This window comes from Hypanus sabinus, chromosome 28 (genome assembly GCF_030144855.1).
Source record: "Hypanus sabinus isolate sHypSab1 chromosome 28, sHypSab1.hap1, whole genome shotgun sequence".
In the NCBI taxonomy this organism is placed as follows: domain Eukaryota; kingdom Metazoa; phylum Chordata; class Chondrichthyes; order Myliobatiformes; family Dasyatidae; genus Hypanus; species Hypanus sabinus.
This window is the reverse complement of record NC_082733.1, coordinates 14752355-14778899: the sequence shown is the minus strand read 5'-3', so window position 1 is coordinate 14778899 and position 26545 is coordinate 14752355. Positions and strand designations below refer to the sequence as shown.

The 26545-nt window shown below is 38.7% G+C and overlaps 1 protein-coding gene across 3 annotated transcripts in view; it reads left to right on the top strand.

Moving 5' to 3' along the window:
* Positions 1–26545, top strand: part of efl1 (elongation factor like GTPase 1) — a 291123-nt gene that overhangs the window by 202126 nt on the left and 62452 nt on the right. For all 3 annotated transcript variants that reach the window (XM_059952643.1, XM_059952645.1, XM_059952644.1), the window contains 2 exons: positions 9453–9584; positions 12454–12601. In XM_059952643.1, coding sequence (XP_059808626.1) covers positions 9453–9584; positions 12454–12601 — 280 coding nt within the window. The remainder of the gene's footprint in view (positions 1–9452; positions 9585–12453; positions 12602–26545) is intronic.

Below are 26545 nucleotides of genomic sequence, written 5' to 3'. Positions count from 1 at the left end.
CATTGGCCTTTGTAAATCAAAATATTGAGTATAAGAGTTGGAATGTAATGGTGAGGTTGTATAAGACATTGTTGAGACTGAATTTGGAGTATTGTGTACAGTTTTGGTCACTTAATTACAGGAAGGATATTGATAAGATTGAAAGAGTGCAGAGAAGGTTTACAAGGATGTTGCTGGGACTTGAGAAACTGAGTTACAGAGAAAGGTTGAATAGGTGAGGACTTTATTCCCTGAAGCACAGAAGAATGAGGGGTGATTTGATAGAGGTGTATAAAATTATGATGGGTATAGATAGAGTGAATGCAAGCAGGCTTTTTCCACTGAAGCCAGGGGAGAAAAAAACCAGAGGCCATGGGTTAAGGTTGAAGGGGGAAAAGTTTAAAGGGAACGTTGGTGGGGGGGGGGGCTTCTTCATGCAGGGAGTGGTGGGAGTGTGGAATGAGCTGCCAGGTGAAGTGGTGAATGTGGGCTCACTTTTGACATTTAAGAAAAACTTGGACAGGTATATGGATGAGAGGGGTTTGGAGGGATATGGCCCAGGTGCAGGTCAGTGGGACTAGGTAGAAAAATGGTTCGGCACAGCCTAAAAGGGCCAAAAGGCCTGTTTCTGTGCTGTAATGTTCTATGGTTCTAAGTGTGAGCTGGAAAGAGAAACATTAGTTGACCTTGGGGATAGGAAACTACCCAAACCCCCTCTATGGTTTGAAGGCTAATGGTGTAAGTGCTGAGATAGTTTGTCTTGAATCATTTCTTGCACACCTCTTTACAGGGTTGTAATTAAAAAGAGGCCAAAGAGCTAGGAAAACTTGCAGTCAGCTTGGTTTTTGACCATAAGACATAGGAGCAGAATTAGACCATTCAGTCGATTGAGTCTGCTCTGCTATTTATTTTCTCTCTCAACGCCATTCTCCTGTCTTTGCCCATAACCTTTGATGCCCTTAATAATTAAAAACCTATCAACTTGTTCGTCTCCATTGCCATCTGTGGCAATGAATTCCATAGATTCACCAGCATTTGGCTAAATAAATTCCTCCTCATCTCTGTTCTAAAGGGATGTTCTTGTACTCTGAGGCTGTACCACTTTCTCACTATTGGAAACAGCCTCTCCATGTCGTTAATATCTGGGCCTTTCAGTCTATTTTATGTTTCAGTGAGATTCCTCCCCCCACCCCCCCATTATTCTTATAAACTTCAGTGAGTACAGGTCCAGAACTATTAAATGTTCCTCATGTTAATCCTTTCATTCCCAGGATCATTCTTGTCAACCTCCTCCGGACCCCCTCCAGTGCCCATATATCCTTCCTCAGATAAGTACTGCTCTCAATACTCTATAAGCACAGTCTGACCAATGCATTATAAAGTCTCACCATTACATCCTGTTGTATGCTAGTCCTCTTGCAATGAATAGTAACATTGCATTTGCCTTCATTTCCACCAACTAAACATGCAACTTAATCTTAAGGGAATCCTGCACAAGAACTCTGAAGTCCCTTTGCACCTCTGATTTCTGAACCTATCACCTATCTCCATCTATCGTCCACAAATTTGGCCACAAAGCTATCAATTCAGTCGTCCAAACCATTGCCATATTATTTGAAAAGGAGCGGTCCCAACTCTGACCCCTGTGGAACACCACTTTATACAGACTTTATTATTATGTTGTATTCTAGAACTGTAAATACAGTTTTATTCGAAATTGATAACCTGTTTAATACCTGTCAATGAGTTAGTAATGCCTTCACCAGCTTTTGGGGCTTTGTGTTGTAGTATTGAAGAATAGTCCTCTGTGTACAGGAGGCATCGATAAGAACTCTTGGATCACTTGTTGCTTTCCCAACTTGCCATATCAGGCTAGTTCCAAACAGTCAGTGGCTACTTTATTTGGTTCCTGCTGTACCTAACAAAAGTGACCACTGAGTGTACGTCTGTGCTCATCTATACACTTCAAGGTTTGACGTGTTGTATGTTCAGAGATGCTCTTCTGCACAACACTGTTGTAACATGTGGTTATTTGGGTTACTTTTATTTTCCTGTCTGCTTGAACCAGTCTGGTCATTTTCCTCTGACCTCTCGAGGCATATTTGCCCCAGAACTGCCACTCGTGTTTTTTTTTTGTTGTTTGCACCATTCTCTAGAGCAGGGGTTCTCAAACTTTTTTATGCCATGGGCCTATACCTTTAGGCAAGGAGTTCAAGAACCCCTACTATAAACAGTAGTGCATGAAATTCTCAGGAGTTCTGCTCTTTCTGTGAGATTCCAACCACCCATTCTGACACCAGCAATCATTCCACAGTCAAATTCATTTAGATCACATTTCTTCCTCATTCTGATGTTTGTTCTGAACAAAGCTGAACCTCTTGACCATGTCTGCATGTTTTTATACATTCAGTTGCTGCCACATAATTGGCTGGTTAGATATTTCATTAACATGAAGAATCTCAGATGGAGACGAGAAGTCGTACAGGAGCAAGATATGCCAACTAGTGGAGTGGTGTCGCATCAACAACCTGGCACTCAACATTAGCAAGACAAAAGAGCTGATTGTAGACTTCAGGAAGGGTAAGACGAGAAACACATACTAATCTTCATAGAGGGATCAGAAGTGAAGAAAGTTTCAAGTTTCTGGGTGTCAAGATCTTTGAGGGGACCTAACCTGGTCTCAACGTATCGATGCAGCTATAAAGAAGGCAAAACAACAACTGTACTTAATTAGGAGTTTGAAGAGATTTGGTATGTCAACAAATACACTCAAAAGCTTCTATTGATGTACCGTGGACAGCATTCTGACAGGCTGCTTGGGTGGCTACTGCACAGGACCGAAAGTCGGCTCCATCTTGGTACTAGCCTACATAGTACCCAGGACTTCTTCAAGGAGTGGTGTCCCAGAAAGGCAGCGTCCATTATTAAGAACCCCCAGCACCCAGGCATGCCCTTAAATCATTGTTACCATCAGGTAGGAGGTACAGAAGACTAAAGGCACACATTCAGTGATTCAGGAATAGCTTCTTCCTCTCTGCCTTCCATTTCCTAAATGGAAATTGAACCCGTGAACACTACCTCACTTTTTAAGATATTTATGTTTTTGCATGATTTTTAATCTGTTCAATATATGTATACCATAATTCATTTTTTTCTTCCCTATTATGTATTGCATTGAATTGCTGCTGCAAAGCTAACAAATTTCACAACACGTGCCAGTGATAATAAACCTGCTTATGATTCTGATGAACAGGTGTACCTAATAAAGTTGCCACTGAGTGTAGATCTTTTACCAACTTCTCCAACTTAACCATACTCTGAAGTTTGGGTTCTGCCCACAGGGATCTCCATTGCCCTCTTTTGCCTACCTTTACTGGTAATGCTCCTGTTTCGTTTAAAAAATTTGTCTTGTTTATTCAGATGTCTAATGTTTCCTTTCAGTTTTGTCCTTGCTGATGATCATGCCGACTTTTGCCTCTTCATTTGTACACCCTTAAAAGCTGTCTCTGTGATTACTGCTGGTCGGTACTAAGACATGTATAAAGGAAGAAAATGAAAGAACAGTGGTCTGAACATTACCTTGGATACTTTATCCACTGGATCTGAGTTCCTTTGGCTACATTTTGGCGCATCTTTTAATGCGTCTGCAGTATTTGCTGTACCAAATATTGTTATTTCCTTAATATCTGTATTTCCTATTTATCTTGTTAATATAGTGGGATCAAAGTTTTTTTTCCTCTCTCTTGAGTTTACTTTGCCTGGCTATTGTTACTGCTTGTTGGGCTGCCCCTTGTTGTTGAATGTGACTTACTGCCACTGCAGTTCTATGGGTTTTGAGGTGGCTGTAGATTTAGCCACAACTGGTGTTGGGGGAGCTTGACAAGTGGGTAAGTTGCATGAGAGGAACTATACATTTTTGACGGGCTTCTATCTGCTTCAAATAAAGATGCTTGAGATGCTCAGATCTTCTCAAAATTTCCTCTTCTACAAGCCAAGAGTCCCGTGAGTTGGTGAAGGTGTTACATTTTTTTTCTCAAAATAGATTTGGAATGTCTTTGAAGAGCTTCCTTTGTCCTGATAATGACTTGCCATGATGGAGTTTAGTGTCAAATATGCAAACAATGTGGCCCACCCATCAAAGCTTTTTGAGTGTTATCAAATCTTCAATGCTAGTTTTGTTAGCCAAGGAGCAGCTAAAGCTGGTCCACCTATCCTGGGTTTGTTTGCATTTTCAGAGTCATCGTTGATGGTAACCATCCAGAGTTTAGAGGTTCCTACTCAATCCACAGGAATATCACTGTTCATGTCGCATTAGACCCACATACAATAAAGTCTGTTGATGACACTAGACAACAAATTATTTTGCAACTGTTGCATCTTTAGATTTTTGCTTGAAGCTGAACACAAAAATAATTTCAGACTACATGTATCACGTAGGAATTTGGAGAAACAAGAAATTAAATGTTATTCAATATAATGCTTTTAATTGCATAACAGTGCTGATGCTTTGTAGTTTTTAACTGAGATGAAAATGTTTTGTTGATGATTTCATTTGTACTCTGTCTGAGACTTCTCGCATATGTGTTCAACAATAATCAGCCAGCATTGATGGATTCCAGTTGCCCTGATACCGTTTCTCTATGACGGCAATGTTCTGGTGAAACCTTTCACCATGCTCATCACTGACAGTGCCCAGGTTTGCAAGGAAAAAGTCTAAATGGGAATGCAGAAAATGAATTTTCAGTGACATGTTGCAGTTCATGGTTTTGTATGTTTAAAGCATATTGTCAACCAGTTTCACATAGTTTGGTGTGCTGTGGTTGCCAAAAAAAAATTGAACAACATCCTTGGATGCCTTCCATGTGATTTTCTCTGGTCCTACCAGAAATTCTTCAGGTTGCTTATCATTGATGACCTGTTTGATTTGTGGTTCAAAAATGCCTTTCTTAATCTTGGCATCAGTTATTTTGACTTGAATTACGAATTGAAATAACAAAGATTGATGATTTTTAAACAAATAATGTTGATAGGGAAAATTCATGGTGATTTTCACGATCAGCAGCCTAAAATCCATAAAATACACCCAGAAGTATTCAGGAAGCATAATCTTTGTTGATCAGTGTGATCACCCCTTCCCTGGCAGTACAATTATATTTCCTCTAATTTTGGCACCATGTTTCGACCATCTGGGTTCTGCCTCTGAGTTTCTCCTTAGGGATTATGAATAATGTCCCTGGGTAGGATGCAAGTGGTTACATGTCAGGAATCTCCATTTTCATCCCAAGATGGAGTATGCTGTAGCTTTCCAAATTGCCATCACACGCTCAATAATGAAAGGGTAACTTTTTCCCTTTTTTCATTTCTTTTCATATTTTGTAACCAGTGGTGAATAACTTATATTTTACAGTCAGGTATTTTTGCCTGGAAATTGAATTTATTAGTGTCAGTGTTTAATATGTAAATCATCCTCACGTTTTTTTTCTAATACCCACAGTGTGACTAGTTCTCACCATGGTTTCTTCCTTTGCCAGTAAAAATTGTAGCTTTTTTGTGCGGCTTATAACATTCATTAATCACTAACCAATTAACAAAAGGATACATTTTGCTACCTTGTTGCACTTACATCTTTTTTAATAAAAAACTATTTACATCATGAAACACATACAAAATGCTGGAGGAAACTTGGCAGGCCAGGCAGCATCTATGGAAAAGAGTACAGTTGACATTTTGGGCCGAGACCTTTCAGCAGGACTACTGAAAGGTCTCGTCCCAAAACGTTGACTGTACCTACTCTTTTCCATAGACGCTGCTTTGCCTTCTGAGTTCCTCCAGCAGTTTGTGTGTGTTGCTTGGATTTCCAGCATCTGCGGATTTTCTTTTGTTTGCATTGATACCAGGAAACCTGATGGGAAACCAGAACTTGCTACAGGTTACTTAACCAGCCTCCAAGGTATAGAACCTGCTTAAACTAAGCGTGAGTGCTTGTGTTCTGTTTAAACTAACAGGGAGTGCTACTCTCTGCTGAGCTGTTCATTCATTTGGGTGTATCAGTGTTGGTACACTGTTATTGCAATACCTGATCACACAATGTGGTGGTGGGGGTGTGGGCGTTGCTCAGTGTGAGGGGCAAAGACATGTCTATCTGTGAAGAGATTCCATGCTACAGCATCATCTCAGGCACCACATCCTCCCTGGTTCTGTATGATGATGAGTGTATTTGCAATCACAGGTTTTTCAAGTTTGTCTTTGCAGAGATACAGGACACAAGCCATTAGCACTGCTCTTGTGTCCTCTTCATATGGATAAACTTAATTTTAATCCTTAACCCTTTTACTACAAGAACTGTCCATGCTTTTGTAGCTAATGCCTGAAATGTATCCAGATTATTTTCCCCACTGCATTGGAGCGTACAGCCAGGCACTATAAAACTGAGTTCAAAGATGTTGATTTCAGTGACATCCGGGTGGAATTCTGTGCACTGGGGTTTGCCAACATGACTAGGTCCCACAGCTGCTTACTGCACTCATGCCCATGAGTGCTCCCATTAATTATCCAGTTCTCTTATAGTAGGAAAAGTTTCCACTCCCTCAGTTCAGGAGTTGATGAATCATGAGCAATTGGTGAAATGAAGTCAGTTGTACGGCACTCAGTCTGCACTAACCATCAACCACCCATTTACATTAATTTCATTATATCCTTGAAGCTCTATGATTTGCATCTCAGAGTTTTGAAGATGGTGGCATTAAGGCCATTAAGTGGGTGTTTTGCTGTAACCTTCCAAAGTTCTATAGGTTCTGTATTTGTTCCTGTGGATTAGAATGTCGTAATTTAAGAATAGAGGGAGAGAGAAGACCAAAAAGAATTGATAGCAGTGAATGCTGAAAATTGTAATGAAGGATGTAGTAACAGAACACCTTGGACAAAATAATAGGATTGCGTGGAGTCAACATGTAATTATGAATGTAAAATCAGATTAACTAATCTGTTTTAATTCTGAGATGCAGCTTGACACCCAGTGCATGTGGTGTATTTAGATTTTCAGAAATAAGGTCCTGCAAAGGAGCTTAAAGCACATGAATTGGATAGAATGTACTGATGACTGAGAGTAGATTATCGCACAATAATTAAAGAGTGGAAATAAAGATATCATTCTTAGGTTGGCAGGCTGTATTAGGTGCAATACCACAGGAATCAGTTCATGGGTCCCAGTTCTTCAGTCTCTGTCAATGAATTAGTTGAAATGACATACAATGCTCCAAAAATTCGCTGTTAGACTATTATGCAAATTACAATACTTTGGCATTTCTCTCACCAGAGCTCAGAATTGCACTCCCATTCCCTCATTGTCAACTGGTTCCCACACTTCCTTTCAACTCACTTGGGTCCCAGTTCTATGCCCATCATTTCTATTTCCCCTATTTCTTGAAACTTACTGACCTTGTTTTCCAGCTCCCTTTAAACTTACCCGGGTTCAATGGAAAATTTATTGTGCATATAATATCTTATAAAAAAGTGAATTGAAAATGTTTTGGTATATTAACAGGTAAAAACATCGGATTGTCTAGAAAATCACTTTGCACCACTGGTTTCAAGCCTACCAAAGTAACAGAGTGTTATTGTCCTGCTCACCCAACTTGAAACTTCTCACGATCGGGTGTTGTCCATTTTATCTGCCACTGGAGATCTTAGCGATCAACTTGATAATGGTGTACATCCCACCTCAGGATAGTATAAAACAGACTCTAGATGAACTGAGCAACATAATAAACAGAATTGAAAGAGCAGATCCTGATGCCTTTCCCCATCATATTGGAGGATTTTAACCAAGTGATTTCTGAATGGACATTGAACCCATGAGCACTATCTCACTACTTTTTTCAATTCAGTTTTTGCACTATTTATTTATCTGTTTAGTGTGTATGTGTATACACACACACTTTAACACTTTAATTCATGTTTTTATTATTATGTATTGCATTGTACTGCTGCAACAAGGACAACAAACTTCAAGACAGTGTATGCCAGTGATATTAAACCTGCTTCTGATTGTATTTCCAAGTTTGCTGAAACTCTGGAGCGTGAGCATGGATGAGAATGTAAGGACACTTAGGAATGTGGACAAATTCAAGTGTATCGAGTGATGCATTTGGGACTAGGGCAGTACATTCACCATGAACAACAGTCCTCCAGACAATGTTGTTGAACAAACAGGCTGAGGGATACAAGTACATATTTCCTTGAAAGCAGCAATGCATTTAGGAAGGCTGGTGCAGAAGACATATGTTACAGTTGCCATTATTGATCAGCACATTGAGTACAGGGTTTGGTACATTGTTGCAGTGGTAAGGCGATACTGCATTTGAGGAAAGGGGATTAATCTAGAGAGGGTGCAGAAAAGATTCACAAGGATGATGCTGGGGTTGGAAGGCTTGAGTTATAAGGAGAGACTGTAAGCTGAATCTGTTTTCCCTGGGGGTTGGGGTAAAAGGCTGAGAGGTGACCTTATGGAGATTTTTTAAATCATGAGTGGCGTAGATAAAGGTCAATGGTCAGAATCATTATTCCCATATTAGGGAAGTCTACAATAGTGGGCATATGTTTAAGATGAGAAGGGTTCCTCACAAAGGCTGGTGATTAATCGGAATGAGAAAGTGATAAAATGGATAGTTACAATGTTTGAAAGACATTTGGACTTGTATATGGATAGGAAAGGCTTGGATGGATTTGGGGCAAGTGCAGGCAAATGGGACTAGCTCAGGTTGGCAACTTAGTCGATGTGGACAAGTTGAGCCCGTCTGTTTCTAAGCTGTATGACTCCAAATGAGTTGGTGAGTAAATGACAGATGGATGGTTTTCCACTTTGCTGAACATAACAGAAAAGCGAAGTATTTGTTAAATGCCAAGAAATTGAGTGGTTTCTTTATGCAGAAGGACCAAACTGCTGAAAAACAAGGTGCTGAAAGCCAACATACAGGCACATGAATGAGAGGAAATAGACATATTATCTTTCATTTGAACACAGAAGTAAAAGCTTCAACCCATTTAGAGCAAGTGTGAGACCAAACCTTGATTATTTTGGCAGTTTGTCTCAGCCAAAGAAAGCATGCACTTTCCATAGAGGGAGGAATCTAGGACAAGTTGGCCATTTGAAGCAGTGATGGGAGACATATCATCACTCAGAAACTGGTGAATCTTTGGAATTTGGTACTCCAGGGAGGCTTGAAGGCTCAGTCATTTTCCGATGGATAAATTTCTGAACATTAAGGGATTCTTTTTGGGGTGATTGCTTGAAAAAAGCACAAAGTCTGAAGATCAGACTTTGAGTGGTGGAGCATGCTTGAAGGGGGTACTCCTGGTTTAATTTCTGAGGTTGAGTCAGTCGACTGCAAGGAAATATTTGTTACTCCAATAATCAGATTACCCTGCACAACTATTCATGTTTAACTCCTTTGCTTTTTATTTTCCAACATTAGGTATTGGTGGCTTAGAAGATCACGTATTAAAATCTGCCACGTTGTCAACTTCTCCTTTATGCCCACCTTTTACACCTTTGAACTTTGAAGCAACCCCCATTGTACGAGTAGCTGTGGAGCCCAAACATCCATGTATGTGGGTAACATTCTCTATTTGTTTCTACTATACATGCTATTTACTCAGATTGGTTAATACATAATTCTGGAGTTCATCCTGCCATGGCATAGATTGTACAAAGCTCATTTTATTCATTATTCCTTTATTGGCTGATCTGTATTAGATTTATAGTCCAACAGTGATATGAATTTTAAAACATGGTTGAAGCATTTCTGAATTATAGATTCATTCTGTCCTTCATTTCCAATATTTATAGATTTTTTATCTCATGCAAGTCTCAAATTTTCATGATTTCACTGCTGGAGACAATCTCAGCAGCTACCCTAGCTCCTAACATGATACTTATTCCAAAGCCTCCATATCTTTGTCTTTCTCTCCTTTTTAATGTGCGTCTTTAAACCTCTCTTTTTGGCAATACTTTAATTCATCCTGAATTCTCACAGAATTTTTTTGTCAAAGTAGCTTTTGAACACTCTGCTGTGAAGTGATTTGAGGTGCATTTGATTAATTATAACTGATTCTGTAAAAAAAAATAACCCTATACAGTCAAACAAAAGCCCCAATGTCCAGTGTCCATTTACCTTGAAAGATAAATCCAACAGCAGAAGAATTTGCACAGAAAATTGACCTGGTCCCATGTCATGCTTTACTCCTCATGAGCTTAAACTTCCTTAAATTTACTTTGCCATCAAGTTGAAATGCAGCTTGGCATTATCAATCAGATTGTGGCATGCAAAGATATTTCTCTCATTTTAACAGTAATGGAGAGGAAAATATCCTGGTTCACCTTGACTTCCCATTGCATTTGTATTGCAATATGTTCATCCAAAAAGGCATTTGATCTGGGGAAAAGTGAAATTCCAGGTTAAAAATTCTGAAAAAAAAACCTGTAGAGTTCCACTCTGTTCTCCTTAGAAGTTGAAACTAGGTAATCACACCACTTCTGGTATTTCTTTAGATATGACACAAAGTTCTTTGAGCATTGCCTGAGAATTAAATAACTATTTTTCTGAGTTACACTTGTCATTGAACAATCTCAGCCTCTCTCTGAGCTGCACCTGGCTTCTATGCCTACTTACCTCTTCTCTCAGTCCCTGACTCCCACAATGATACCAACATCCAATCCCTACATACTGATTTTTGTCCATAGAATCTAACCGTATTTTCTTTCAGACTATGCCATGGTGCAGCTTGCAAGATAAACTACGTAAGGTCCTTTTGGTATGGTGATCCATGTAAGAGCCCTTAACATTACCAATGAAATTCAGGATCTCAATTTCAAGTGAACTTCATCAGCACAGAAGGATACTATTTAGTCCATTATGTTCATGTTAGTTTTCTATCAGAGCCTCTCTATTTTCATATCCCTGTCCCTTTCTTTGTACCCTTACATATTTCTCCAGTTCCCTCTTTTAAGGCCAAAATAGAACTTGCCCCTACCATTTCTGAAGGCAGAGCATTTAAGATTCCAACCCTACATTGCATAAATAGTCTCCCATTATCCTTTCTGTCCAGATGACCTAACATTTAATATAATCCATCAAATCGCCCCTCAGCCTGGTGAAAACACTAATCTAACCTTACAACTGTACTCACTCATCCCGGAAACACTTCTCATGATTCTACTTGACCCTCTAATATCTTTCACATCCTTCCAATTATATAGCAACTAGACTGGATATGTCACCCACTCGGAGAGAAGACCAAGGCATTTTATAAAAGATCAGCATGCCTTTCTCATTTTTATACTCTCTGCCATGGTTGATGATGCATGGAATTGTGTATGTTATAGTAATCACTTCCCCAGCCAGCTTCTACTTTGAATGACTTATGTGTGCACATCCAAAATCCCTCTGCAAGTGCAACCCTTTTAGAACAGTATACTTTATTCAATATTGTCTCTAATAATTCTTCCTACCAAGTGCATCATGTCACTTGCTAAAGTTACACAATCGTAAAAAGTAACATAGAAAGCTTGGCACTACATGAGTTCCTTGTCAGTCTTTGATACTCCATTAAAAGTGCTGTAGCCTTCACTCTACCTTGTACTGTATTCATCACTTAAAGGTGATGGATAGATGGGAAATGTGCCTCAAGTTAAGGATATGTTCTCCCATTCCTTTCTGAAGTTCTTTTCCTGAATATTATGATGAGCTTTTTTTCATTTCCTCTGGGATGTAGCTTTTATGAGAATTGCTAAATGCTATCTGTTTAAGCTAGACTTTAAAAATAGATACGGTTGGATATCTGGAGAGTTCTTGGACATAGGTAGAACAGGCCTTCTTCAATTACTTTCTAAAGATTGTTGAACCTATTAAGGTGCTGTAAATCAGTATTCCTGCTAATGAAAGACCAATAACTAGCCCATTGAAAGTCACTGCTGTGTTTTCAGTGTAGTATAGGTTATGTGGTACAGCAGTTCCATTGCATTAACACCTGCAGTTAATTTTTAACATACACATCACCACCAACTGCAATAGTTGTAAACAGATGGGTAATGGTTCAATCAGTATTTGTTATTGCTGTTAGATCAAATGTAAGTCAAGGATAGCATATAAAGATTTTAATGCTTACACTTTTCAGATCTACTCACCCCCAAGGGGCCTATCTGGCAGTTTCTTGTAATAAGAAATAATGTACTAAAGGTTTTTAGGATGTTTGTACATCCACAGAAGGAAATTAGAATTATGTTGTTGAGGAAAGGCAATTTTCAATTGAAATTCCATCAGGTGGGAACTTCCATGATGAAAAGTGTAGCTTTGTGGATGGAATTATTTATTCAGGAAAGTAGTTGGTAACTAGGGGAGAGGGTTGTGTTTGCTGTACTATCTTCTAAAGCTGCAGTGTGCATAACCTTTGGATTTGTTTCCTTTATTCCTGCAGGTGAAATGCCACAGCTGGTGAGGGGAATGAAGTTACTTAACCAAGCTGACCCATGTGTGGAGGTGCTAGTCCAGGAGACAGGAGAACACGTATTAATAACTGCCGGAGAAGTCCACCTCCAGCGTTGCTTAGATGACCTCAGAGAAAGGTTAGAGAGTAAACAGCAAAATGCAGCCTGGTGCCTTCAGTGCAATTCCTCTAGTGATTAGTGGAGGCCAATGCAATGAACATATTCTCATGATGTGGCTCTGAAACTTATCCCTGGGTATTTACTCATAAAGTACATCCATATGTAGATGTTTAATATAACAACATTTTCAAATTAGATGCATTTTAAAACCTCTCCAGGCATTGACTGTGCTCCTGGTGGGAAGCATCATCTTCATGCCAATCCAACAGTATAAAATTAAACTTGATGTTGCTTTGTTTGACTTTAGAGCCTAGCTTCCCTTTCCAACTGATCAAATCAGCAACAGAAAATTGTGGTAAGTGAAGAAACATGTTTTTAACAAACCTTAGATCCTGGATAGGAGGCCAGCCACCACATATAACAGTAAACTTTTTTTCTTACTAAATACCAGGACTTGCACGTAATGTGCATAATATGTAATGGATAGCCACGGCACTCCACAGAATGGACGCTATGTACATTGTAATAGATCCAAAGCTTGGAAAAATAATTGAAGGTCACTTAAAAATTATATGTTTCAAGTCAGTTTCAGAGCAACTTCCATCACACACGTAGCTACTTGAAATTACGTTGTTAGATCAGTGATCATGAAGCATCTTCTAAGTCATTTTCTGCAAATGGGATATTGGGGAATTGTAATTTGTGAAGATTTGACATAATATTGGTAAGAGTGATTTGTGGTGGGAAACAATGTTGATTTGCTGATGATGTGAAAATAGTTTCAGGGAACTCCAGAAGTCAGTTGCTTTCTGAGATAGTGAGCCTTTTCAGGAGAATACTGAGTATTTGTCTCAAAAACATTAGTGTTGAAATGTACATAGATGGGAGAGAAATAGATAAGAGAAGGAACAACTGCTTTTTATCAAGCATTTTGTAGGATGAAATAATCAGTTTACTTGGACCAAAATAAATTTCAGACTCCTTACGCTCTGGCCCATCTACAGATAAGTAATGAGAAAGTAGCAGCTGGCAGATGAAGCCAACTGTATGGGGGCATGTAAGTTACTTTTGAAAAGGCAAATTCTGATTGAAGAGGCATTTTCAGTAACAGAGTAATAGCTGATAGCCATTGGTGTTTTAAAATGTTGATAAATCAGAGGACATTAATATCCATCTCAATAAAGGGACAATCTTTGAGATTGGGCCAAATCTTGCTACTGCAGCAGCTGATATTGATGTATGAGCAGAACAGGGAATCTGGGACCTCAGTGAATGGAAGGCTCATTTAAGGTTTGAAAACGATTCATGGAGATGGTCAACGCAAAAGGGGAAAACATGACATTTGTAAACTTATAGCAATTGATTATGTGCAGAAATGAAATGGAAGTCATTAAATTAAACAATTTCCAAGCTGTGAAGATTGATTAGAATTGAATTTGTAATTATCATACCATTAAAAAGGTACTTAGGCTCAAATTACTCAATTTTCCAAGATGGTTTTAATGAACAATAATTGTGCAAATCTAGTAGGTTCTTAAAAATAATATAAGACTGTTTATGGATGAACAAGCTGAATAAATCAATCAACAAATTAACAGGTAACAGCAAATCTTTTAATCTGGTTATTTTGCATATAATGGCATATGTGTTAATGTTGTCTTTACTGTAGTGATATAAATAAAATGCGTGACAAACTATTGCCTGGTAGACAAGGGACTTGAAATTCTCTTGTTTACCACTGTTTTCATGCTTAACAAGAAGAAATTTAATGAAAATCCCATTCATTTCTTATTGCACAATTCTCACAGGATGCTAAATTTATTCTGTTAGATGAGTTCATTCACAGAGTGTCTAGACATATGCATTGACTTCAAATGGCATAATACATGTTTTGAAATCACTGGGAGTAAAATTCAAGGTTAACTGTATATCAGTGTCCCACAAAATTCATTTGCAGGCTGTTCATATGAAACAGTATAATCCAAATAGAACATACAGAGTAAATGGTAGGGCATTGAGGAATGCAGAGGAACAGAGAGATCTAGGAATAACTGTGCATAGTTCCCTGAAAGTGGAGTCTCATGTAGATAGGGTGGTGAAGAGGGCTTTTGGAACGCTGGCCTTTATAAATCAAAGCATTGAGTACAGAAGTTGGGATGTAATGTTGAAATTGTACAAGGCATTGGTAAGGCCAAATTTAGAATATTGTGTACAGTTCTGGTCACCAAATTATAGGAAAGATATCAATAAATTAGAGAGAGTGCAGAGACGATTTATTAGGATGTTACCTGGGTTTCAACACTTAAGTTACAGAGAAAGGTTGAACAAGTTAGGTCTCTATTCATTGGAGCATAGAAGGTTGAGGGAGGATTTGATGGAGGTATTTAAAATTTTGTGAGGGATAGATAGAGTTGATGTGAATAGGCTGTTTCCATTGAGAGTAGGGGAGATTCAGACGAGAGGACATGATTTGAGAGTTAGGGGGCAGAAGTTTAAGGGAAACACGAGGGGGTATTTCTTTACTCAAAGAGTGATAGCTGTGTGGAATGAGCTTCCTGTAGAAGTAGTAGAGGCCAGTTCAGTTGTGTCATTTAAGGTAAAATTGGATAGGTATATGGACAGGAAAGGAGTGGAGGGTTATGGGCTGAGTGCGGGTAGGTGGAACTAGGTGAGATTAAGGGTTCGGCACGGACTAGGAGGGCCAAGATGGCCTGTTTCCATGCTGTGATTGTTATATGGTGCACAGTCCTTTGAAAATCAAGTGAAAATTGCTTCTATGTGAGTAAAATAAAGACCAGCCTGATCTGGTCTGTAACTATGCAGTTCAAAGTTCAAAAACCATATGTCACCATATACAACCCTGAGATTCATTTACTTTCAGGCACACCCAATAAATCCAAAATAGAAAAATAACCATAATAGAATCAATAAAAAAACTGCACCAACTAGGGCATTCAACCAGTGTGCAAAAGACAACAAACTGTGGAAATAAAAAAGAAAGAAATAATAGTAATAAATAAATAAACAATGAATATCAAGAACATGAGATGAAGAGTCGTTGAAAGTGAGTCCATAGGTTGTAGGAAAGTTTCAAGGATGGGACATGTGAAGTTGAGTGATGTTATTCTCTTTGATTCAAGAGCCTGATAGTTGAGTGGTGATAACTGTTCTTGAACCTGGTGGTGTGAGTCCTGAGGCTCCTGCACCTGCTTCCTGATGGCTGCAGTGAGAAGAGAGCATGGCCTGGGTGATGGGAGTACCTGATGGTTTCCTGTGATGTTTTGTGTTGAAGTGCTCAATGGTGGGGAGGGGTTTACCTGTGATGGATTGGGCCGTATCCATTACCTTCTGTACGATTTTCCCTTCAAGGGCATTAGTGTTTCCATACCAGGTGTGATACAACCAGTCAATGTACTCCTCACTACACAATTATAGAATTTTGTCTAAGTTTTAGAAGTCATGCTGAATCTTTGCAAATTCCTAAGGAAGTAGAGATGCTGTCGTGCTTTTTTTCATAATTGCACTTACCTGCTGGGCCCAGAACAGGTCCAACAAAATAATAACGCCGAATAATTTAAAGTTGTTGATTTTCTGCACCTCTGATCCTCCGATGAGGACTGGCTCGTGGACATCTGGTTTCCTCCTGCAGTCAATAATCAGTTCCTTGGTCTTACTGACATCTTGTGGCACCACTCAGCCAGATATTCAATTTCCCTCCTATAGGCTGATTTGGCGCCACTTTTCGTTCACTCTACGACATTGGTGTTATCAGCAAACTGAATATACATTGAATGTGTGCTTAGCCATACAGACATTAGTGTAAAAGCATACAGCCTTGTGATGCACCTCTGCTGATGGAGATCATGGAGGAGATCAATTCAAGCTAACTAGGGGCTGCAAGTGAGGAAATTGAGGGGCCAGTTGCTCAAGGAGGTATTAAGGCCAAAGTCTTGAAGTTTATTGACTAGTTTTGAAGGGATGATGGTATGAGCTGTAGTCGATAAAAACATCCTCATGTATGCATCTTTGCTGTCCAGATGTTCCAGAATCGAGTAAAGAGCCAATGAGATGGCATCTGCTGTCAACCTTGTTGACTTAGCAGGCAAATTGGAGCAGATCCAAGTTGCTTCTCAGGCAGGAGTTGATGTTAAGTCAAAATACTTTGTTTCAGTGGACGATAGTCATTGAGGCAGGTTACCACATTCTTCTTGGGCACAGGTATAATTGATGCCTGCTTGAAGCAGGTGGGTACCTCATCTACCGATCTGAGAGGCTAAAGATCTTAATGAACACTCCAACCAGTTGATCAGCACAGGTTCTTAGTACTTGCCAGGTACCCTGTCAGGGCTGAATACTTTTCGTAGGTTCACCCTCCTGAAGACTGCTCACATGTCAGCCTCAGAGACTGAAGTTTGTGATGGTCCCTCTACATTTCGATGGTCAAAGCGAGCATAAAACGTATTGGACTCATCTGCAAGCGAAGCCCTGTCGTCACCTAAGTCCCTTCATTTAACTTTATAAGAGGTGATAGCATTCCGGTCTGCCACAACTGTCAAGCATCCTTCTTTGATTCAAGTTCAGTCCAGAACTGCCACTTCGTCCATAAGATGGCTTTCTGGAGGTTGTATCTGGATCTCCTGTATCTTTCTTGGTCACCAGTCTTCAATGCCTCTATTCTTGTCCTCAGCAGGGCTTCTGGTTGGGGAAGATGCTGAATGATTTTGTAGGGACACACTTGTCTAAAATTGTTTCAATTAGTCTGTATGAACTAATATCTGTATATTCATTCAGATCCACAGATGAGTCCTTGAACAGAGCCCAGTCAGTCCACTGACTTGAAGCAATCTCATAGCCATTCCCCTGCCTCTGCCTCATGCAACTACCTTTTTGTTATCCTAATCTTTGGAACTTTGCTCTTTATCCCCTGCCTGTATTCAGGTAGGAGAAGACAACCAAGTGATAAGATTTACCAAATTGCTGAGTATGGAACAGATGGATAGATTCTGTGTATGGCCTGCTGAATTCCTCCAGCATTGTGTTGGTGTTTGTTTTGCTTGGATTTCCAGCATCTGCCAATTCTCTTGTACTCTCTTTGGCTTTTCAGTATTTATCCAATTCCCTTCTGAAAATAACTGCTGAATCTGGTTCAGTCATTCTTTCAGATACTGTATCCCAGATTATGGCTCACTATCTTATAAAGTCTCTTCATAATATCCTTAAGTCTTTGATCATCAACCATTTATCAAATATACACCATACTATCACCTTGTCCTTGAATTCCTGTCTTTCCAGGTACGTGGAACATTCTTCTGGTTTTTTTCTGGTACATGAAACATTCTTTGCTCAAGGCCCATTCAAGTAACCCTCTACTATTTATTTTCCAATGACCATGTTAGTCCACTAATGAGAGATGAAATTAATTATTCTATATCAATTATTCTACAGATTTCTGTCTTCTTCCATGAAATCCATTTGCAGCCTTTCATTCCCTTCGTTGACTTCTTGATTTCCACTTTTAGCATAGCTAGTCGTAACTGTCACTATTGTCCCACTGACTCCCACAAATGTCTCATTTGCCTTTCCTTCAGTCTTGCCTCTCAGTACTCAGTTTCATTCTCCCAGTTTTAGACTATTAGACCATAAGATATAGGAGCAAAATTAGGCCATTTGGCCTATCGAGTCTGCTCCACCATTTCATCATGGCTGATCCATTTCTCCTGTCAGTCCCAGTCTCCTGCCTTCTCTCCATCTCCCTTCACGCCCTGACCAATCAAGAATCTATCAACTTCTGCCTTGAATATACATAAAGACTTGGCCTCCACAGCTGTCTCTGGCAATAAATTCCACAGAATCACCACACACTGGCTAAAGAAATTCTACTTCATCGCCATTCTAAAAGGACACTCCTCTATTCTGAAGCTGTGCCCTCTGGTTTTAGGCTATAGGAAACATCCTCTCCACATCCACCCTATCAAACCATTTGATAAGTTTCAATTAGGTTATTCCTCATTCTTCTGAATTCCAGTGAGTACAGGCCCAGAGCCATCAAACGCTCTTCATATGATAAGCTGTATAATCCAGGAATAATTTTCGTGAACCTCCTTTGAACCTTTTCCGGTTTCAGCAAATCCTTTCTCGGATAAGGGGTCCAGAACTGCTGACAATACTCCAAGTGAGGCATCATTGGTGCTTTACGAAGTCTCAACATTACGTCCTTGCTTTTATATTCTAGTCCTTTTGAAATGAATGTTAACATCGCATTTACCTTCCTCACCACAGATTCAACCAGCAAATTAAACTTAAGAGAATCCTGCACAAGGACTCCCAAGTCCCTTTGCATTTCAGATTTTTGTATTTTCTCTTCATTTAGAAAATAGTTAACTCTTTCATTTCTTCTACCAAAGTGCATGACCATATACTTCCCAACATGGTATTCCTTTTGCTACTTCTTTGCCCATTCTCCTAATCCATGGTCTAAAACTGTAGCCTCACTGCTTCTTCAAACTACCTACCCCTCCACCTACCTTCATATCATCTGTAAACTTCGGCAATAAAACTATCAGTTCCATCATTCAAATCATTGACATATAATGTAAAAAGAATTGGTTCCAACACAGACCCATGTGGAACACTACTCGTCACTGGCAGCCAACCAGAAAAGTCTCCCTTTATTCCCACACTTTACCTCCTGCCAAACAGCTACTGCTTTACCCAGGCCAGGATCTTTCCTGTAATACCATAGGCTCGTAGCTTGCTTATATGTGTGTCACCTTGTCAAAGGCCTCCCAAAAGGTACACAACTTCAACCTGTTCTCTTTAGTACATCTTTCTTGATGATCGCACATTTCAAACCCATGCTTCCGATACGTTTTCCTTAATCAAAAAATTATCTTCATGCTGACAGTGCCTTTGATCTTGTCTACTCTATTTCCTGATTCTCAGTTCCTAACCCATTTTCTTCCTTCCCAAAATGAAGAAATGAAGCACCTCTTGTTCTCACTTTTCGGCTCACCAAACTGGATTCAGTGGAGAACCCTTCATTTTAGTTATGTATGATGTGATGTCACCAATAACTCAATCTTTCCATCACTGGAATTATTCTCTGCTTAACATCTGACCCCTTTTCAATTACCAACAACACAGCTTCTCTTCCTTTCCCCTGCTGTAACATTCCAATTTCTGTTGGATCATCCCATAACTAAAACACCTACCACACTTACTTTTTATTTATCTTCCCTTTCCATTGTCCAAGGGACCTAGAAAAATGTATGAATAATTACTTATTTACATTTTTGTTTTTTCAATTACTGCTGCGATCTAATCCTGTTTATGGCCTTTAAAAGTACATAGTCTATTGCAGTATTCTCCATGAATGGACAAACAGAGTCTCTCCAAGGTAGAAGGCAAATTCTGTTTGTCTGCTAATGGAGAAATCTGAACAAGAAGTTGAGCAATACACACAAAATGCTGGAGAAACTCAGCACTATAAAAGAGAGCAAACAGTTGAAGTTTCGGCCGAAACCTTTCATTAGGACTGGAAAGTAAGCTAGAATAAGATGATGGGAGGAGGGGGAACAAGTGCAAGCTGGCAGGCAGTAGGTGAGACTGCGTGATGGGAAGTTGGGTGGGTGCGGGAGAGGTGATGAATTAAGAAGCTGGGAGGTGATAGGTGGAATAGTTACCTCAAGGGCTAAAGGAAGAGAAATCTAACACAAGAGGACAGTGGACCATGGAAGAATGGGGAGGAGGGAGGAAACCAGAGGGTGGTTGATGGGCAGGTGAGGAAAAGAGAATGGGTGAGAGGGAAACCAGAAAGGGGAAATGGGAAAAGAGAGAAGGAAAGAGGGGAAAAGACATTACCTGAAATTGCAAGACATTGCTTTTATTTGTAGCAGAAGTAAATACCAGGGCAAAGTAAAACTTTTGAGAACTTAGACAAAGATAGAAGTCACCTACAGAGGTTCACTGAAATATGACAACCATAAACACCTATGATTAATCCTGGGTAAATTTGTTATTTATAATTGATGACAGGTTACAGTTGGGTTGACGGGGCTATGCATGGTTATTGAATGCAGCCCATATTAACTATACTGTGCATGATTCCAAGGTATGTGTAATTAGTGGAAGAACTTTGTTAGATTTTGAAGAGTGGGAGCAGTGAAGGTGACTGGGAGTGTGAGAAAGAGAAAAAACTGGCAAAGTGGCAGTGGAGAGAAATGAGAAAGCATAGTTATGGGAATATGCAGCAGAAATTGGAATCTTGAGACTTTAGTTGGGTAATGGCATGGGTGCTGTTGTAATTAGCAGCTGGGTTTGAGGCCATGTTCAGCTAGGATAGGTTTTAGAGTTGCACAGTTTCAGAGGATTGCCTTTGACTGACAGTAAGATGTCAAGGACACAGAAGATGGGATACGGTGGGGATAGGGCAACAGTGAAGCAATAATCTTAGAAGTTACTACTTAAAGCAGGAAAAACAGTGGAGTGGAACCATAGTTGGATAGCTGTGCCAAAGAACAAGCACTGAAGTGATGGGTCATATGAATTCTTACATGCCAGTTAATTCTGAGTCCCTAGAAAGTACTGTTCAATATGTAAAAGCATTGAGAAATTCAATGGCTTTATGACTGCTTTTAAATGAGTTATGAATTTAAGCTGAACATCCTATGGGTAACAACAAGGGAAGGATTTTTCTCTGCAGGAGCAAAAAACAAGTGTGGGTGAACGAAACCCACAGATTTTTAAATTGTTCATATGTCACAACAGCAGCGCTATATCACTACAAACATAAGCGAAGTATTAATTAAACCAGTGCCCCATGTGTTCCACTTGGAAGTACTTTGAGCTCTATCCAAAAATCAGTGCTACTAATCTTACATTTCCGCAGTGTTGCTTTGCATTTCAAGCTGTGCATATGTTAGATTCTGTGATTGTTCCTTACAGACATGCCATTTTAATTCTTTCCAAAATCAACCAGATCCTGTTGGTATGTGGAGGAGCAATGAAGGAAGCAATAGTTCAGACAAGGTGAAGAAGCTCGCCAGTCCTGATCCGCTAGTCTCTTGAGAATTCTAAGAAATGTATTAATGTCTTTCAGCTTCTCTTGTCCTTGGCGAAAACTTACATGATTATTCTCATAATCCAATTTTCCCATCACAAAGCACTTTATTTGTTCCCTTTTGTATCCTTCCAATTGCTACAGTATTTTTCCTGTGGCTTTACGATTTATTTGTGAAAATGCTGTATAAATGCAGTGCTTTGGTTCATTATTTAATATTACCTTAATAATACATTATGACACTGGGTGTCTTTTATTCATTACCACTCAATATTGTTGTGATTGCTTCTGTTTATCATCAGTCTGCTCTCCCACATCCTTTTCATTTAGCATACATGTTTTCATCCTAGTTAGGTATTTATCAATTCCATACTTCAAAATTTTCTGCATTGTTTCTCCTACATCCTTCCTGTCAGCCAATCTTCAAGTATACTGGTTTATGGCTAATTGGGCTATTGGTTAATCGAGACCGCCGCTTATTCGGGATAATTCTTAAAGAACAAAAGCTAACTGAGAAAACAGGCAGGATTTCCTTTTTATTTGGGACACCATGCTGCTTCACTGGGACAGGATACCGATGCCAAACAGTTTGTCACTCACATGCACTTGTGTGGCTGTTATACACTACATCATGCTTAGAGTAGTTTTTTAATAGTTTGTGTTTGAGTTCAAAAATCAGTGATTTCTGTCACTGATATTTGGCAAGAATAAGCAGTTAGACAATTCGGATAATAAACCAAAGGACATGATTTTGTTCAGTTACAGTCAAAAGAACATGGCAATGTTCAATTCCTCTATTGGTAGTTATTAGGAATTAATACATAGTTTTATAGTATTCTGATTTGTTCTGTATTTTACTTAAATATTAATTTATTACTCAGTTAAAATTAGTTTGTGTTTTTATACCTTTTTTAACTATTTCCATGAAACTTTGGCTAATTGTAGCAGCCACTTAATTAAGCCAAAATGTGCTGGTCCCGATATGTCCAAATTAACCTGAATCCACTGTATATTTAAAATATTCTTCAGCTACTTCATCTTTAGAGTTCATCCTCCTCATTAACCTTTGTCCTTCTGAGTCCTGGTTATCATCACTTCAACTACATTCAATAAAAACCCTCAGGTGTGATTCTACGAGTTACACACACAGAGTTGGATTAGATTAATTCATTGGTATATATAGCAGGGTGCCCTTGTTTGCAAGAAGCTCACAGGGTAAACAAAGGGTGAGCAATATACATGATGGGAATAAGTACAACGTTGAGTGCAAAACAGCAGAATAGGGTTCAATCTGAAGTGCAAGAAGGATGTTAAATTAACTCTAACAGAATAGCATAAATAGTTTCAAAAGTACAAGAACATGGCAACATCACTGGGAAGGAGATGTGAAAGGTGTGATTGGTTCAGGAGTCTGATGGTGTTGGGGAAAACAGACATCCAGGCTTTGAAGCCCCCATATGTTCTCACAGAAGGGTAGAAGAGACTAAAGGGAATGGCCATAGTGGCATGCATCCTTGACTATACTCACAGCCTTTCTGATGACACATCGTGAATATGGACGATGGAAGGAAGTGGCGAGTCTATGGGCTGTGTTTACTGGGCACACTATAGGCTGCTAAGATATTAGCAGTCTCTGTGGAATCAGATATTGAATATCATCAGTTAGCACCATATGAATCCATTTCTACCAGTTCTTACTTGACAATTTAATTGACAGAAGCACATCATTTATAAATATTACTTATTTTGTGATACAAGAAATTTGCTTCAGCAGATTATACTCCTGACACCTGATAGCTACCTTATTTCTAAGTTACTTTTCAAAATAGTAGGGATTATAGAAATGATCTTCAGGCATTCTGAATAATTATGAATCAATTATTATCGACAGTCATAATATATTTACCAATAATAATTATGTACAAGAATTTTAAGGAAATTCAAACTATACTAAAGTTCCAGACTTGATATTATTGATGGGATAGGCCTTCAAATTCATGTATCATTCCATTATTCGCTATTTTTTATCCTCCTTGCCTCAGCAGTTTGTATCTGCTGTACCCTTACATATCACTACGTATTGATTTGCCGCACCATAACTCAGTAACTTGATCCATTGACCTGACTCTTCTCAGGCAGGTGTTTGATTTAACTGAAAAAAGTGTTTCTCTGCTTCTGTGTCAATGATATAGTTTATCGTTAATTAAAATTTTAAGACACGCATGACTTTTGCTTTTTTCAAAGTATGTTGATAAACTTGAACATATTAATAATTTCCCTCAACTCAGTTTTTAAAGCTATTCTTCTTTAATATGTTCAAACTCTTACACTCAGTTTTAATTTCCTTGTTGGTTGACTGTTTTCTTCTTCCATATCAATATTAACTGTCTTTTAAACCCATAAATTTGTAATTAGTTGAATGAAGTTGTGCATCTTTCAACATTGATCTGTTGTATCTATATGCTCTTGTATTATTTTTCCAATATTGCCATGATTCAAGTGAAGTGATCATTTCCTTCTCTGATTACATTATGTTTAAATGTTGGAATTTTAAAACAATATATAATACAAAATTCTAAAAGCAAAAGCTAATTTTAGTTGTTGCAAACAAGAGAAAATCTGCAGATGCTGGAAATCCAAGCCACACACACAAAATACTGGAGGAATTCAGCAAGCCAAGCAGCATCTATGGGAAAGAGTAGAGTCGACATTTCAAGCAGAGACCCCCTTTGCAGGAAACATCAATTGTACTCTTTTCCATAAATGCTGCCTAGTCTGCTGACTTGCTCCAGCATTTTGTGTGTGTTTCTAGTTGTTGCAACAGTTTATGGAGAAGATAAACGTCATAAAAACAGAATACGTTAGGAAACTGCTGGAGAAGTTAAAACACCAGCATGTGGATTTAGTAAATGTGTTGTCATGAACACATGAGTAATGTTTGTACTAATAGTTTGTTGTAACTCTAATAGTGGGTGATAATAGATAGGCAATTTAAAGAGTTTAGCTGTAGGGGATTAGCAAATTGCCAGCCAGGAATTAAGGTATACTGTATAACTTAAAACAATGTACAGTGGATTTGGTTAGTTAATTGGGGCAGCCACTTATTTGGGCCAACTCTAAAAGAACAAAATCAAATTGAGAAAATATTTGAGATTCCCTTCATTTATTTGGCAAACTGTTGTTGCATGAATGAAGTCACCGTAGAGAAGTATTAGTCCATATGAAGCAGCCTCTTTATTTGACAAAACAAAATACAGTAGGCATCATATTGAGATCCTTTCAGGAAAAGGTCTGGTTGGCCCAGCCCTACACATTTTATGTGCTAAAGATCAATGAAAAAGTCAGGATAGTTCAAACGAATCCATATTTACAATTCTTTATTTCATCTACACACCCCTTTCACACATCCCTCCTTTGCACCTGTACTACAGAGACCCAAATACACTCAAATAATGAAGTTAAATCCATGTAGTTACCCATTGTTCAGAGTTGCATTTTAAATTTAATCTTCAATGCAAGTTCGAATCTGAATGCTAGTGGCTGAAGTCGGTTAATTGCTACATGTGCTAACCCTAAAAATTGTTTTAACTTGCACCATGCCACTTAATTGAGTTAGGAGACTGTTGACTAACGGTTTCTAATTATCATCAGTTACATGCACTTGCTTAGCCATTAGACAGTACTTAGGGTGAACAGTTTTTACATAGGTCAGTTGTATGTGTTTGTGTTCAAAAAGCAGTGATTTTTGTCACTGATAGTTGTTGAGAAATAAGCAGTAAGACAATTCTGAACTGCTTTGCTCACTGTGGTTTCAAGCATTAAGGCTTGGAGATCCCAGAAACGGCTGGGAGTGAAACCATTTCACTAATTCCAATAAGTTAAGAACTAAGAAGAATTTGCACGTATTGACAATCATCTGGAATGTTACAATGAAAAAGAAGATTTCAAGAATGAAATTGATAGCCTTGTGTGAAGGCAGTCCACTATCTACACTAGTTGTCTGTGCTAATTTTATTAATTTCTAGTCAGTCAAAAGAACACACAGTGTACATTGGATTAATTATTCTGTCGGTAACAATTAAGAAGTAATATACAGTTTTATAGTGCTGTAGCAGTATAATTTGTTCTGTTTTTCATTTAAATACATAGTTGTTTACTCAGTTAAGTGGTAATTATCTTTTTTATACTTTTAAAATTATTTCTATGAAACTTCAGCTGATTTGGGTAGCCACTTAATTGGGCCAAAATGTACTGCCTCTGTGTCCAAATTAATCAGAATCCACTATATATAAAAGAAAATGTGAATGGAAAATGGGATAATGTTGTAACTTTTTAAAGTTATATTGCAACTGCGTTGAGACAACTGCATATTATATTAGTTACTGCTATACATAGAAGATGTTACAGTTATTGAGAGAATAACAATGAGTGAGATGATGGAGCAGATAATTTGGAAGCAGTTGAACATCAGTCAGAAAGAGAAAGGTGAGAGGTGAATAGATTGGTGTTTTTGCAATTCTAAGAGGCTGAATGAAAGGTTAAACGTAGCCCCCAAGGAAGGGTTCAGTGCCTTTGAGACCCATCCTATGTGTGACTAAACTGGGTTCCTCAAAGCTGCTTCTGTCAACCTACCATATAGATTGTTCATCTTTCAAAAATTCATTAATGTAATCACAGTTATTGTGATCAATGATTAGAAGCTTTAGTGCAACAGAAAAATGCTTTGTTTCTGAAATTAGGAAGTCTGGGGGAGGGGAATGTTTGATAGAAAAGGGGAAGTTTGAGGGGCAGGAAAAATGGGGTGTGGAAGGGTTAGTAAGAAAAAGTGAGAGAAAATGGTGAGAGAGGCAAGGCGTAGGTAGAGGTAGAATGGAAGGAGAGAGCAGGTTTAGAACTCTCTTCCA